We start from the raw sequence: 15,512 nt of genomic DNA on the forward strand, positions 1-15,512 counted from the left end.
ATTGAACAACATAGAACAAGTGCTAGTAACGCTGCTTTGTAAATGACAAAAAACGTAACTTTTTGTTGACTATTTACGTATTTTTTAAGATATCCTTTCATTTTATTTTTGAGGCTTTAATATTATAAAAATTAAATGTGGGTTATACCACTTTTGCGCTGATAGCCTCATTTGTACTTACTATTCAATTATTTTTGAATATAAAAAATAAAATAAATTCTCGCGATAAGTTGTGTACTAGCTAGCAATTTCTATAATCTATATATCTATAGATTCCCGTAACAAGGACTGTAAAACAAAAAAGCCAACAAAACAGGAATAAATCTAAGTTTTATGACGTCCCATTTTGTTGGACAATCATAAATTTCGCTTCCTAATGAACTGCTTTATTTATAATGGAAAATAAAAGTTAGTAGATTATTAAAGTTATTCAGATTATCGAGCTTCGTTCTTAAAATTTATTTTTGCACAATTGTTTTCTTAATACAGAAAACATTTGTGCAATAATAAATAATTCTTTGTTTATTTATTTGCGTATGAATCAAGTTTAATTACTCAAACATTTAATTAAACACAGCCCTTATCAAATTTGGGTTACTTATTCGAAAAAGAAACCTTATCTCCTTCAAACTAAGTTTAAATTCGCAATATCGAAAAGTTATATGGGATCACAAAAACCATGTCCAATAACATCATTAAAAATTTTAAGTAACTCAAAACAGCGGAGAACTACACACATGCGAGAACATAATGCGATCAGTTTGTATGCAATGCGCGGGCGCAGCACACACGACATCCATCAGCCTGTCGGCAAATCGCTCCGTGTGTGGGTCACGTAAACGCCGTAAATAACACACATAATGAGTACTAAAAACATCGCCAACATTGGATAAATTGATTGTTCTCCCTAAGTGATGTTAAAGGTTATATTATATTGTTCATACCGGATTCATGTCGGTGTTCCACAGGGCGACTATTTTGACCGTGGGCCGAGGTCACCTCCCTGGAGAACACCATTTACTTAGATGATATATCAGGACATTTCTTAGTTATGCAGGCTTCTAAAGACTTCAAATATCTTCGAAGATTTTGGTTATGCTACTCCAGTACTCAACATTTTCTTTTACATTAAAGTTAATTAATTTAGGTTAATTTAGTTTTACAAGTTCTTTCATTTATAACACAACCGATTTTAAACAAACAAATTCACAACGCATTGATATTAAAACCTTTATTAGTCTTAATTGTAACGAGCAACGATGCGTAAAAATTTAGTTGTAAATGTTGCATATTTTTCAGCATTCATAAAACCCCAGAAGCCAAAAACTTTACAACTGGTTCGATGATTCAACCTTATCTTGCTTCAAATAGGGTGAAGTATTGAATTACATATACTAAATTGCAATTTGCAGACAAATGTTCCCACAAATGAAGTTCCGCGTGTCTGGACTAGACGCGAAGGCGAAATACATTCTATTACTGGACATCGTTGCAGCCGACGACTACCGATATAAGTTCCATAACAGGTAGAACGTCAACCATTGACTGCTGGAACGCCATGCCTTTTCTCCCATCATCTTCATTTCCGTCATTGTATAGTGCCACCAACTTACAATACACAACCGAATGTTATAAAAATTTACCTAAAAAATTCTGCAACAACAAAGTTGAAATTCTTAATAACAAATATTCGTTCAACTACTGTACTTACATCATTTTATGCCTAAATTGCAACAGAATTATGTTCAAAATAATATATTACGTTGACCGCGTTTGTCGACAGTAAAGTTAATTGGTGGCACCGTACAACAACCCAGAATTCAGAATGTGCAATTCTAAATTCTTGGTTCCTAAGATGTCACAGTTGATTGCCTAGAGATGTTCATTGTCATTCTGCGTTCCGTTATACGCTTCTTTTCGTTTAGCTTGTGATTCTACCCACGCATTGCACCAGTTCCCACTCACCAATTTCGATTCGTTTCTCGATTGCGTCTAAACAATTTGTACGATGCACGCTTAATTTAAGGGCAACGACATTTTAAAAGACAAGTCAACACCGCGCGGAATCAGCCAACGATTAAGGATTCAACTCGCATCCAATGGTAATATCATTAAAATATCTTTGTCTCAAACGCCTTGGCGGTAATGTAAAAAGCGGACTCGACACCTGAGGTGAGAAATACCGATGCGACTCGTAGTTTCTACCAAATTAACAGAAATTGGGTCTAAACTCCACTCAACAATCTCGTTAGGAGATCTCCATAAAAAAAAAACAGTGAGTGATCTGTGTTGGGTGTCACTATGAGCGAGAGCGTCTCTCGGAGGCGCATCTGAACGGTGAAGATCGATAATCATTGTATTTAATCGTGTACATTGTTTAATTCCCGATGACAAGTCCGATAAGAGTCCCTCCTCTTTATGTCTGACCGATCCACGTCGAATATCAAAACCGCCGACACGCAGGTTTGGCAACATCGAGATGTGGCCGATAAACTTCGATTTAATATCCGTTAATTAATACGATTCGAGATTCCGGTCGAAATGCGACTGTGACTCAGCCGTAAACCGATATAGACGCCGACAAAGAACGTAGCCGCGCCGGTAATATGGTAATTAATTATTACAAATCTCTCGTTAAACACAAATTATTTACCAATTAATCGGGCAAAGATTCCAAAAATCGATTTATGTCGCGGACATGTCGATGGTTCGACGAAGATCGATTATGTATCGCCCAATCGTGTCTGAAGTTTTGGTGTAACACAGCATTTCCTCACGTGCGTCACGATGTCGTTGCGGCGCAAAACCGCACAATGGCCGCGTACCGCGCCATTTTAGGTTACCCGTGGCAGGAACACGGCCTTTTTGCTTGTCGCGAATACTTTGTAACACCTCATCGGATTCGCCGCTCCACCTGATTAGTGCCTTTTCCTCTCCCTCAGATACAAACATAACATGAGAAGCTCATTATGCTTTATTGTCTATAAGAGCTTGTAGACGTCCGTGAATAAAACTTAATCAGTGCGGTACGAAATCACAAGCTAAAATAACCGCGGGAGTGATAAAAAGCCAAAACTAGTCCAACGGCACGTCTGACAATCGACGTGATGTCAAATAAATGTCGCAAGAACTCTCCCAATCCATGTTTTTCTCTCGTGTTGCTTGCAGACGTATGTTTCCTGCCTACAAAGTTCGCGTCTCTGGTCTTAATAAAAAAGCAAAGTACATTTTGCTAATGGACATCGTAGCTGCCGACGATTGCAGATACAAATTCCACAACAGGTATAAAAAAAATGAGATGGAATTAAATTAAAATAAGAATGAAATAACAGTATAGTAGACGTCCACAAAGAGTCCAAAGTAAAATTTGAAATTAGATCTTATTTTAATATAATTCGTGATGAAACTGAGGAGGCAAGAAGCATGCGTATTATTTTCGTATATGTGAACCCGCTAGGGGATCTGCGTGGTTTCCTAGACCTATTATTTCGTTTGTTAGGCTGTATAACTCACCGGTATTATGTAGCATTACATTCGCTTCCAAAAATCTTTCACTTATGCCCTTAATCTGCTGAATTTTCTTTACTACCAAGATCTGTCGATGAGAAAACAAAATTTCGTCGTTTTAAACCTTATTTCCTTAAAACAATTGAACGTTTACTGCATATTTTGTTTTGCCATCCAATCAAACTGGCTGTGGTTTTTGAACGCAGATCTCTGTTCATTCACATTGTGATGGGCGCATTGTTAATTGTTGCATTATGTGCTAAACCGCTTTTTATGATCCTTTTGAACATCCTTAACACTGCATGAGAGTTGTTTTAGCAACGACTTATTAGCTGTTACCGGACCTTGATTCTATTCAATGTCATAATTTTGTTTAACCTACAGGTAACATACCAACAAAATTACATTAGATATATATCATCATTAGCAAGTTTTGAGTACATTTCATGTACGTATTTCTCTAGTTAATTATGATGAGCGTTGAAACAAGGTCCTTTAATGTTATTGTAGCTTTTTATAATCTAAGTAGCTTAAATAATTATATACCATTAAAACAATATTTCCACGCATTAATAAATTTCTGAGTGACTCGAAAACATTAACTTTAATATCGATCAAAGTAATTATTAATTTAAAGCAACCACCTGCTTCAACCGTGTTCTTTGTATAATTAAAATTTCTTATAATTTCTTTCACACCGTTGGCAACGGTAACCTTGAGAAACACAGCTCATATTTATTAATTTTAGGTAACATTTATTGGCTTTCAACCTTGTTAATATTGTTTATAATTTTATTGTTCGACAAAATTGCTAACACAAAATAATTACAATCGAACTTTACAACTATTTTATCATTATTACTTTAATAACGATTTATACATAACAAATATGTTCTTGCTTACTCATCTTAGTATGCAGTACTGCATGAATTAACATTATAAACATTTTCTAACATTTCTATCAAAAAATGTTTTGAGCCACCGTGAGAAAATATTTCACTTTTTAAATCGTGATTCGTTCATATTAGTTTAAGCATTTTCTAACTTGTCTAAACACCTTAGACGTACCTTCTAGCACAGTGAAATACGTTCTCAAACACATGGCGTTTGGTTAATTTTCCTTTTCTTTCCCGGAGCCGATGGATGGTAGCCGGCAAAGCAGATCCAGAGATGCCGAAACGCATGTATATTCACCCTGATTCGCCGTCTACAGGCGAGCAATGGATGCAGAAGGTCGTCTCCTTCCACAAACTCAAATTGACCAACAACATCAGTGACAAACACGGATTCGTGAGTACCGACTTCTTTTGACACACATTTGAGACTGGTTAGTGTTTCTGATAAAATTGTTTATTTTTTATCGTGAAATATTTCATGCAAGATTGTACTAAAACACCATAATAATTTTAAAGTTATAAGCCCATCAAATACCAGAAAATAAATAAAATCTAAACGCACAGACACTAAATCAGTTTTTAAAGTAACTTTGTAAAACAAACAAATGTTACTTTAAATTCATCATTGACCGGTCTCAAAATTTGCTTCTTTTACTTATTATTATTTTGTTTTTATTTACTTACTCAATCGTTTTGTCATTTTGTTTGCATATTTACAAAAACAACAATTGATTAAACATTTAACAATAACCACCTCGAACAATGGTTATCCATGTCAAAATTTGGATTCCGCAAAAAACAGTCCCAAAAAGTAGCAGTCCGTCGTGTATACTTATTTTTTGCTGGACGCAAAAAGTTTATAATGTGGGTGATATTATAATTAAAAAGAGGATCGTGGGTAGAACCCCTGTCGACGACCACGGGGGGGCATTGTGCCTGTTACGGTTATTACGGCTATTTACTTTGGGCACCCATCGTCCGCTGAGCATTAGCAGTAGTTTTCAATAGATTATCGTTACCTTTCAACGTATCTTTGAGTTCAACACAGCTACTATTATTATTTTTTTCCTATTCATATTTTAAACACCTGTCATAGCATCTGGAAACTTTACAGCCTTTCGCTTATGCATGTACAGCTTAAATAATTCATCAAAGTATCGCTCAGGGCATTATTCTGGGACCGCCGTTATTTATCATACAATAATATAGCTTACTTTCGTCATAATATTTAGATTATATGAACTCGTTTATTGAAATTATTGGTTCTAAAGAAATAATTACACCTGTCCACCATTTGAGCATTCGAAACGTTCCATTTTACGAGACGAGACCCACCCGAAATTCAATTTCAAATTGGCTATTGCAAAAAAGTTCTAAATCCAGTTTCAATTTCTAAAAACGCTACCGAAAACGAAAGTCGGATCTTTAACGTATCATAATACACTTGAACGCATTTACACGACCGCGATCCAATCATAGATAAGACGATTGTCTTTTTTCCTTATTTTAATTCGATGGCGTTTGTTTTTTGTTTTTTTTTGTGTCAGGTCTTTTGTCTTTGACGAGGGACGGTGGTAATTGAAATAACGACGACGGTCGCCGCGCGGTATGCATAGAATTTTGACAACACCTGACTTGGTGTGGTTGTTTAATTTAAATTTTAATGTTGCTATATTTTACTTTCGCCCTTCACAAACATTTTGTTCTTACACTTAAGGAATATCATTAGGCTTACACGTAAAGCAATGTTTGTTTAGGTATTTGATTGCCGCATTCTCCACAGTTAATTTAATGAAATAAGAAATGTTTTGAACGACACATATTGATTAAACTATTCTGCCTTCCACGTCATAACTAACGCATATGCATTTTAGCAACTTTCGATGTATTATTAGGATTGTAGGTCTCGTTTCGCTGATTCCAAATAATATATTATAACTTCATTTCGTTGGAAATGTCGATTACTTTAGCTATGATAAGAATGACACTATTGGTACTGAAATATTACTTAATCTTTAGTACCTTTGTCACCATTCCATGCTTTTTTTTTATTTTTATGAACATTTAAATTATTCATACTTTTTTTTTATGACATCGAGTGACGGGACGAACAAGTCGTGCGCCTGATGGTAAGCTGTGTAAGTTTGATGTTAAGTAGTTCATTTATGTTATAAATACTTAGATTCCATATGTTTTATACAGAAACGTTCATTGTACTTTAATCAGCCGTTTTTAAAAATACCTTTATTTTCTCTTTTAACTTAGTAGAAAAAAAAATTATTACTGCATATAAAAGGCGTAACTAATTTAAATGTGCCTTTTAGTGCTCGACTCTTGAATATAACTTCTTTTTTATTTTTGTAACACCATGTGACGGGCCGAAAAAGTCGTGCGACACACCTATCCATAACAGTTACAGTGGCACTCAGAGCTTTAAATTGCAAAGATCTGCGGAGCAAAACCACTGTGCCCGTCACCCTGAGACATAAGTTGACAAGTCCCATGTGCCTGTAATTTCACCAGCACTATTTCTGTTGTGAAGGGTAAGCCCTTCACAACAGAAATAGGTAAGGTGGCAGTACTCCCCTGGACGAACTCTTTCACAAGGAGCTCTACTGCTACTAAAACTTATCATAAGTATCATGTCTATTTAGTTAACGAATGCTCAAAAGTTAGAAACCAGCTTCAGTGTAGTAACAGGTAGTAAAGACGCGGCGATAGTCATTTTGTTATTTTTTTTGTTTTTTTGCCCCAACATCTCGATTTTTGACCGTCCGCCGATATTTCATATAGATCTTTGTCTCAGGTGGTTAACAACGATTAATTTTGTTCTTTTGACTTAGTATTATGATTATGGGCATTGTTTTTCTAGTTTGTGTATCTCTGTCTGTAAGCAAATGTTGATGCGAAATAAAAAACAAACTAGAAATAAATTTTTGTTATATTCATGGCGAATGCATTGGAGCATTTTTGGCCAACTTGAAAAAAGGAGGAGGTTCTCAATTTGCTTATATTTTTTTTGTATGTATGTTACGCGGTTTTTCCTGTATTTGTGAACCGATTTTGATGATTCTTTTTTTGTTGGAAATAAGGTACCTGAGTATTGGTCCCATTTAAATTTGAAGAAATTATCCCACTTCTAAGGGCAGCAAACTAGGGGATGAATTCGGTGTCACGCACTTTCCGGTAACCGATATTTCAATAAAACTTGGCAAATAGTTGTAATTACACGACCTTTAGATTCGGTCGATTTTTTTTACATAAAAATTTCACGTGAATTTTCGTCAGGATGATTATTATCTCACTCAAAATGCAGCAAAATGTACAAACAGAATGTCTGAGGAAGGTGGTCGACAACGGCACAAGACCGCTAGAGTTGGCATGCTCAGCTTATGTCCAACAGTGGATGCGTATCTACACTCTGACACAATGAAATTGAAATCATTTTTTAAGTAGTAAGTACTACTTATGTCGTCAGTACTAGTATATAACAAGGCAGGCAAGGCAAGGCAAGGCAGTATTGCCTTGATGAAAATTTGTTCCCGCACAATATATCTTTCCACCAATTCCTTCGAGATATCTTCTGATATCTTTAACGAATTCTGAATGATTTAGATTGATTCAATCTATGAACGCCAAGCACTAATTCATTCAGCGTTTATCTAAAAGCATTCAGTCCCTCTGTGGACGGTTGGAGGCAGTAAAAATTAAATAAAACTAAGGTTTAAAGCTGCTGTCGGGCCGTGAATCAAACGTCGCCGACAAGAGTATATTGCCCGCAATCCGCATTATTTATAATGCCCTTAAAGTAAGGGATACAAAACAGGGCTGGTGATGAGTAGGTGTAGAATTTTTAGAGCCGAAAGTGACCCTTTATTCCCCACTTTTTGTTATGTACACTAAAATACTAATTCGAATGTCTGTAGTTGACCTTTTCTGGCAAATGTTTAGACATATCACACAGGTGTTTCTATATTTAGAAAAACGAGAAATTTCTTGACGTAGAACGTTATCTGAAAGATAAATATAGTAGGTACACAAATAAGGAACTAATTTATTAAAAAAGTGTCATATGCACTATACAGTGCCTTTGCCTACAATACCTTAACGTGTTTGTAGGTTAGTGGCTACAGTCGCCATCTTTCACAAGTATCGTCATTCGTTTTAGACGACATAACAATCAAAAAGGAATTGTAAAATGTTAAATCGACTGTTTTTTTTCTCATTTGATCTTACTTCATCTAATAATAAGATATGAAACTATTGTTTCAGATCTAAATTGCGTTTTATTTTTTCAAACAAACCAACGTTTTGGGTCCTTTACAGGTCCCATAGTCACGGCTGGCGACTTGGTTTGTTTGAAAAAATAAATCGGAAATAATAGTTTCATTTCCTATGTGTAATTATCGCAAAAACGTAAGAATTCGATAATCTAACAATGTTCCAAGTAATGCTCTTAATAACCGGTTCAAGTTACAAAAATTTGTACACTTTTTGTCGCGGTCGCTTTTGTGATTGCTTTGAATCGGCATCTCGTCATTTACGATGACATATTCAAGTCTTTAACGGTCCCTCGGAGCGTTTAATAAAGTTATTGCTATAATATATCATTCATCCATATATTTTATGCCTGTGTTAATCACATTTACCTACATAGCGCGAGCAAATTTTATGATCGTTCAACTGGTTCCAGAGAAAGTAAAGACATCAAAGTAAAATTAACAGAGTGGCGTATCAATAATAAGAAATAAACATGTTGTTATAGGAACGAAATCGCTACATCACAAGCACCCGTTTTTATGAATCAAAATATATTGAAGATACATACAATAAGAATGAATCGCTGTAGGGGGATACTGAGTTTGTAATTCGTCAACGATAGCAAAAAGCTGGACCGTTTTAATTGTAAAGGGCTTATCCCTAACTGGAGTCCTTCGAGCATCTAATTCGCTCCAAGTAGGTAGCTCATTGTGGCTATATCTTTCCATTCCTTAATACATCTGCTCGATCTTTTAAAAAAATGCCCATTAGCATTTTCGTCGATTTTTATCATTTTCCTCATTAACATATAAACTTTTTCACCTTTAAACTTGAAATTTTTATTGTGAACTTGGACTGCTTTCCGAATATTTCGCAACACAAAATTCTTTCCCAAAGTTTCTTACGCAAGGAAGTTACGTTCTTCGATAAATAAATACAAATAGGTAGATACAAAGGCCGGCAAACCGGTGCGCTTGCTTGAGCAGGAAAGGGCATATGCTCCGTAATTTATATACAGTTATTGATCAAAAGGTGATGTCTTTTGGGAGGCATCGAGGCGTCCTTCTGATCGGTGGGCCCCTCGCAAATTGCAGCCTATTTAACTGGGGCGATAAAATCTTAGAGGCGATCTGTGTCTTCGTCATTGTGATGGGGTTCGATGGATTAATTATCGACTACTGCGGTCTATGCGGTCTTTGAAGGGCTCAGCTATATTTGTCTTAAATTGAGTGTTTTACCTCTTGGTATCTATTAGGAGTTAACAGTTACTATGAGGGGGTACCCTGTTATGAGTGAGACTATTTCAATAAGAATCCTTTCGGTATTCTCGGTACTGTCACACTAACAAGGGTTTTTCAATAGAAACATAACATTTTTGTATTTCAATAAAACAGAATAATTGAGATATAGATCTAAAATTTACAGTTAAACGTGGTCATCGCAGTGGTCATATGAACGAGATCGAATTCCATTCTTAAATGTAACATGTGTACTTCACCTGGAATCAATTTCAGCTCGATATCTAAATTATTCTGTTTTATATTTAATAAATACAAATTTGTTATGTTCTTATTGAAAATGCACGTATTAAATATAATATTAATTATGACGTAACGAAATTAATCGCACATAAGTAGCAGTAGAGCTCCTTGTGAAAGAGTTCGTCCAGGGAAGCCCTGCATCCAAGCAGTAATGTGAGCATTGCTTTCCTGTTATCAAGGGTAAGGGTGCTGGTGAAATTACAGGCACATGGGACTTGTCAACTTATTTGTTTGTGATTACTATTATTTGTGATTTAAAGCTCTGGGTGGCACTGCAACTGTTATGGATAGGTGTGTCGGTTAGCACTAGGCGCACGACTTTTTCGTTCCGTCACATGGTGTTATAAAAATAAAAAAGAAGTTCTACTCAAGAGTCGAGTATCAAAAGGCACATTTCAAATAGTTTGCCTGTTATATGCAGTAATAATTTTTTGGATTTTTGTTCTACTAAGATAAAAGAGAAAATAAAGGTATTTTTAAAAACGGCTGATTAAAATACTATGAAAGTTTCTGTATAAAACACGTAGTATCCAAGCATTTATAACATAAATGAATTACTTAACATCAAACTGTGATCAGATCCGTGTATTGTACCAAGGTAAGGTAAAAAAGACAATAAAAGCTTAAATACTAGAAAGTAAAACTAGGATTTTTAAATTACATGAATCAAATTGGGTGCCCGCGGCAATGTGCCCAGGATGCTGGCAGCGTTCCCACTTTGGTTTCTGCCGGCCCTTAGGTTTCCCAGACAGTCTATTAATTTTTTTCGATAAAATGCATACTGTGTACAAACTATTCTTTTTATCAGAAAAAGCTAACAAATATTTTAACATACCTAGTTGTCTCCGAATTTAAAATTCGCTATTTGTGACTATCTTTCTTTCGAATGCAGAATTTGTAGACCAAGAATTAAACGTAACAAGTATCTGTAAAAAGAGCTTAAAAAATTTCTCATTCAGTCGGCTAATCAAAGAGTCTAACTACATTCTACTTTCCTTAACAAAATGTAATACCTTCTAAGCCTTCTACATTATTACAATAGATTTTTTCATCACCAAAAGGCTTCTGATACTGTTGGAGTAGTTGAGGTGTAAATTTTAATCCTTTTTGCTGTTGACTGTTGAGTTAAGCCTCTTCTTTAATAAGTATGCGATTGCGATATGGCGCCGTAGCGAATCTTTATATTCCGAAGTAGATTCAAAACTTGTGCTCAATTTTCAAATTTAGCATTTAATTTTGTTTAGTGTTGGCTAAGCTTGGTTTTCGTTTTGATATTTAACATTACATCCTGTACACAAGTGTCCTCCAAGTCCTTAGTCATGATCATCATCCACAGCCTGACTTCACCCACTGCTGAGTATAGGCCTCCCGAAGTTTGTGCCATCCACCGCTAAATGTAAATATTCGTTAATGGCATTTCCATAATATTATAGTAGTAATTCTGCTGTGTATTTTTCCACAAATGTATAAAAATAATGTGAAGTTTTTCTACTATAGTCAATGTGGTTTACGAGATTTACTATGCCTTTGAAAAGATTTTAACCACCTACTGTAAGCTGTTTCTTTGTCTTTTATTTGTCTCGTTATTTACCTCTTGTGTAAACGTATAATAATAATTATAACTTTTTATAAACAAAACAAATGCACATCAAAAGTTTTTACTAATTACTGAAAATCAAGTTTTTTAACACCAACGCTTTTTTTCTCAATTTTATTTTCAAATTCAAATTATAAAATTGACCGTTTGTGTTTAATTGCCAAGTTTTATTATAATCGATTAACGGAAAACGGATAACGATTAACTGAAATCCAATAAATTGGATTAATCAGGAGTGGAATATTTTCTTTGAATTTGAAAGGGACCATTGAGGTACCTGCTTTCCAACAAAAATAGTCGAATTGAAGTCGGTTAAAAATATAATAAATAGTACTTATTCGATGTTTCCATATATGCTTCTCTTTCTTTCTTTCTTGAATTGTTAGTGATACGTAATATCTTTTATCTTTATCTGGAGAAACTTGTAATTGGCCTAGTTCTTAATATGTAAAATAAAAAAAAATACAAAAAGAAAAATAACATGATCTGTTCGGATCTCATAAAAAGGATACCTCAGACGGGCGGTTACGACGAGAGTCGAATCGAGAACAAAGCAAACTGTTATTCTACTACGTTGTTATTTCAATCGTTTTTATTACGACCTTTGCATTGTTGTCATTTTCTCTAAAAAAAATAACAAATCAGCAAAACTATGTAACTGATCCAGCAATATACTATTACAGTTACAACATGATCCATTTGTCATCGGACCCAAGGTGTAAGTGGATGTTACATACGATGTTACAAACAAGGGGTCATGTGGATAACACCGTATGTGACAGATACTTATGTTTTATTGAGCTAGGGTTACCAAAACTAAGCAAGACTCACCATTTTTCGCGAAGAAAATAGAATAGAATATTATAAAACATTTTTTGCGACGCCACAAGACAATATACAATAAAGAAATAAAATACACATAAAGATAGCATAATTCAAAAAACGAACCAAACTCTTTTTTTTTAATATCAAGTGACGGGACGAAAAAGTCGTGCGCCAGATGGTAAGCTACATGCCTGTCCATAACAGTTCCAGTGCCACTCAGAGCCTTAAATCGCAAAGATCTGATGAGCACTGCCACTGCGCCGATCACCCTAAGACATAAGTTGACAAGCCCGATGTGCCTGTAATTTCTCCAGCACCCCTTACCCTTAAAAACCGGAACCCAGTGATGCTGACATTACTTCTTGGCGGCAGAAATAGGTAAGTGGCAGTACTTCCCTGGACGAACTCTTCCACAAGGAGCTCTAGTGCTACTAAATGTGAATGGAGAATGTGAAAGATGTCAAGAGCATAGCGGGTAGAGGTTCATAAACTGACTAGCTGAGTGTAGACACACGCTTGGACTTAATCGCACCTGATGTTAAACAACTATCCTATACACATTAACCTTGAACAGCCCTGCATTGTACTACTTTTCGGGAAAAACAGCTGCCAGTGTTTTCCATTCCTTTCCTTATGTGTGATCGAATAGATTAACATATTTTTCTTGGACATTTTTTTTTACTTCCCATGTAAGTTCCCGTATAAGTATTCTACGGATTTTACGGAAAGTAGCTTTTGTTATATTTTTGACTAAAATTTTAAGTGTCATACACCTTCTACACACTGTATAAAAAGTGTATTTTCTTGTATGTCTTTGAAAAGTAACTATGGATATGAATTAAGTGTTAATTTAAAAAAAATCTGTGAACCTTGGCACCCCTAGCTGTCATCACTAGATTTGTCAAACGACACTAGTTTAATAGGGTCGGGCTTCAACTGAAACCGGTTAAATGTGTTACTTAAATCCGTCGTTCAACACCTATTCCCATAAACCGTGCAATAAATTTACTCAAACATCTTTTTGCGAAAAAATTCATACATTATGATCAATCGAATGGCGACCCGGTTGGACCAATTTGGGAAATTAACTTTAAGCGCTTTGCGCAATATGTACGGTATTAGTCTTTAAGACAGAATGCCGAACAGTATAATAAGAGAGCGTTGTGGTATGAAAGATGATGTAGTGACAAGGATAGAGAGAGGGATGCTTCGATGGTTTGGTCATGTAGAAAGAATGAATGTTGGTAGATTGACGGCACAAATGTATAGCGCGAATGTGGATGGAAGCGTGGGGAGAGGTAGACCTCGGCGAACATATCTCAATCAGATTGATGATGTCCTTAAAAAGGCCGGGTTAAAAGTACTAAGAATAAACGGGCGTGTACGATGATGATGAGAGATCGATGGCAGTGGAGGAGGCGAAGGATGTTTGTCAGAGCGTAGCAAGTGGGGATCCATAGTCTCTACCTACCCCGGTGGAGACAGACGTGTTGATATGTACGTATGTAATTAGATTGTTATTAAAATCATAATCGTACATTTATATGGAGACTTAAATTATTTTTCGTTATTTTAAAACACTTATCTATCATCATCAGTCATCAAAAGTCTATCTAAATTACCAACGATAAATACATGTCGTATCGCACAAATAGATTCCGTTTGCGAATTCACATAACCTTTGACAGAACACACGCCACGAATGTTAAAACCATCGCGACCAACATTTCAAAATCCCGTTAGCGAGTAAAGCTAAAGCCTATCGCACACACGCCGCACTCTCCCACGGGACGCGGGATGCGCAAATATTTGCTGCGGATCAGCTGAGATCAGATGCATTGTAGCACTTCAGTTAATAACTACCATGGTAACTCGAACGCAATTCACACTCACTCACTCTAAAACTTGAAAAAAAAAAACTCGATAATCAAAATAAAATTCACATTGTTTTAAATAAAAGGAAATAATATGCTTAATTTAGAAGAAAAGGAAAAACAAAATAAAAATTTTTCACTCGTCTAATTAAACGTTGAAAATATCGCCGACAAACGCAACGCTGTCAGCATTTCATCTTTCGATAGCTTATTCTTTATCGGAAGCAATCGCTCATCATCCACAGCCAGACTTCACCCACTGCTGGGTAAAGGCCTCCCGTAGATGTGCCATCCACCACGATCCCATCCATCTACTGCCCGCAACTTTAACAATGTCTTCCACCCATCGTGCTACAGGACTTCTCACATTTATATATTCTAGCAATCACTAGGTGCAGTTAAAAGCTGTTTACCGAGAATTTCTCCGTCAATGATTCGAAGATTCTACCCCAAACGTAGCTCCATATAAGATTACGCAACTTCTTGACAGACTATGACTCCTCTACCGCTTCGATAAGGCCGAACGAATCTTACTCCTACAAAATGTAGTAACATTCCACAGTTTGTTGTTTTGCCAAAAGTTTGCGTGTGATATCTGGAGAACAAGAGTGGAATGTGAAATAACTGTATAACGTCGCCAAATAGCTTTATTTATATTTTTTATTTTATGCAATTTCTTAACTGACTTAAAAAAAAAGGAGGAGGTTATACGTTCGGCTGTATGTATGTTTTTAGATATCTCCGTCAATTGTGGACCGGTATTGAAAATTCTTTTTTGTTTGAAAAGGTGCACTCTCGTGGTGGTCTCATTATCACTAAGTCAGAATCTGATGAGGGGATCCCTTGAAAATTGAAGGAAATTCTAAAATTTTATAGGCATGTCCGTATATTCACCTGTTTCTTCATCAATTGTGCAGTGATTTGGAAAATTCTTTTTTTGTGTAAAAGGGTATAGGTGGTGCTGATGATGCTGTTTCGGGTTCGTTTCGGCTATCACAAATTACTAATTATT

At 35.7% G+C, this 15,512-nt stretch overlaps 1 protein-coding gene across 8 annotated transcripts in view; it reads left to right on the forward strand.

The window, feature by feature from the left end:
• The window catches only part of LOC113240635 (optomotor-blind protein), a 182,019-nt gene that overhangs the window by 62,921 nt on the left and 103,586 nt on the right, over positions 1-15,512 (forward strand). For 6 of the 8 annotated variants that reach the window (XM_026477978.1, XM_026477981.1, XM_026477982.1 and 3 more), the window contains exons 2-3: positions 1,413-1,526; positions 4,644-4,797. In XM_026477978.1, coding sequence (XP_026333763.1) covers positions 1,413-1,526; positions 4,644-4,797 — 268 coding nt within the window. Of the gene's footprint in view, positions 1-1,412; positions 1,527-3,168; positions 3,283-4,643; positions 4,798-15,512 lie in introns of all 8 variants that reach the window. The other 2 variants (XM_026477979.1, XM_026477985.1) reach the window with 1 other exon arrangement.

This window comes from Hyposmocoma kahamanoa, unplaced genomic scaffold (assembly GCF_003589595.1).
Source record: "Hyposmocoma kahamanoa isolate Upper Pololo Valley unplaced genomic scaffold, ASM358959v1 160, whole genome shotgun sequence".
Lineage (NCBI taxonomy): Eukaryota > Metazoa > Arthropoda > Insecta > Lepidoptera > Cosmopterigidae > Hyposmocoma > Hyposmocoma kahamanoa.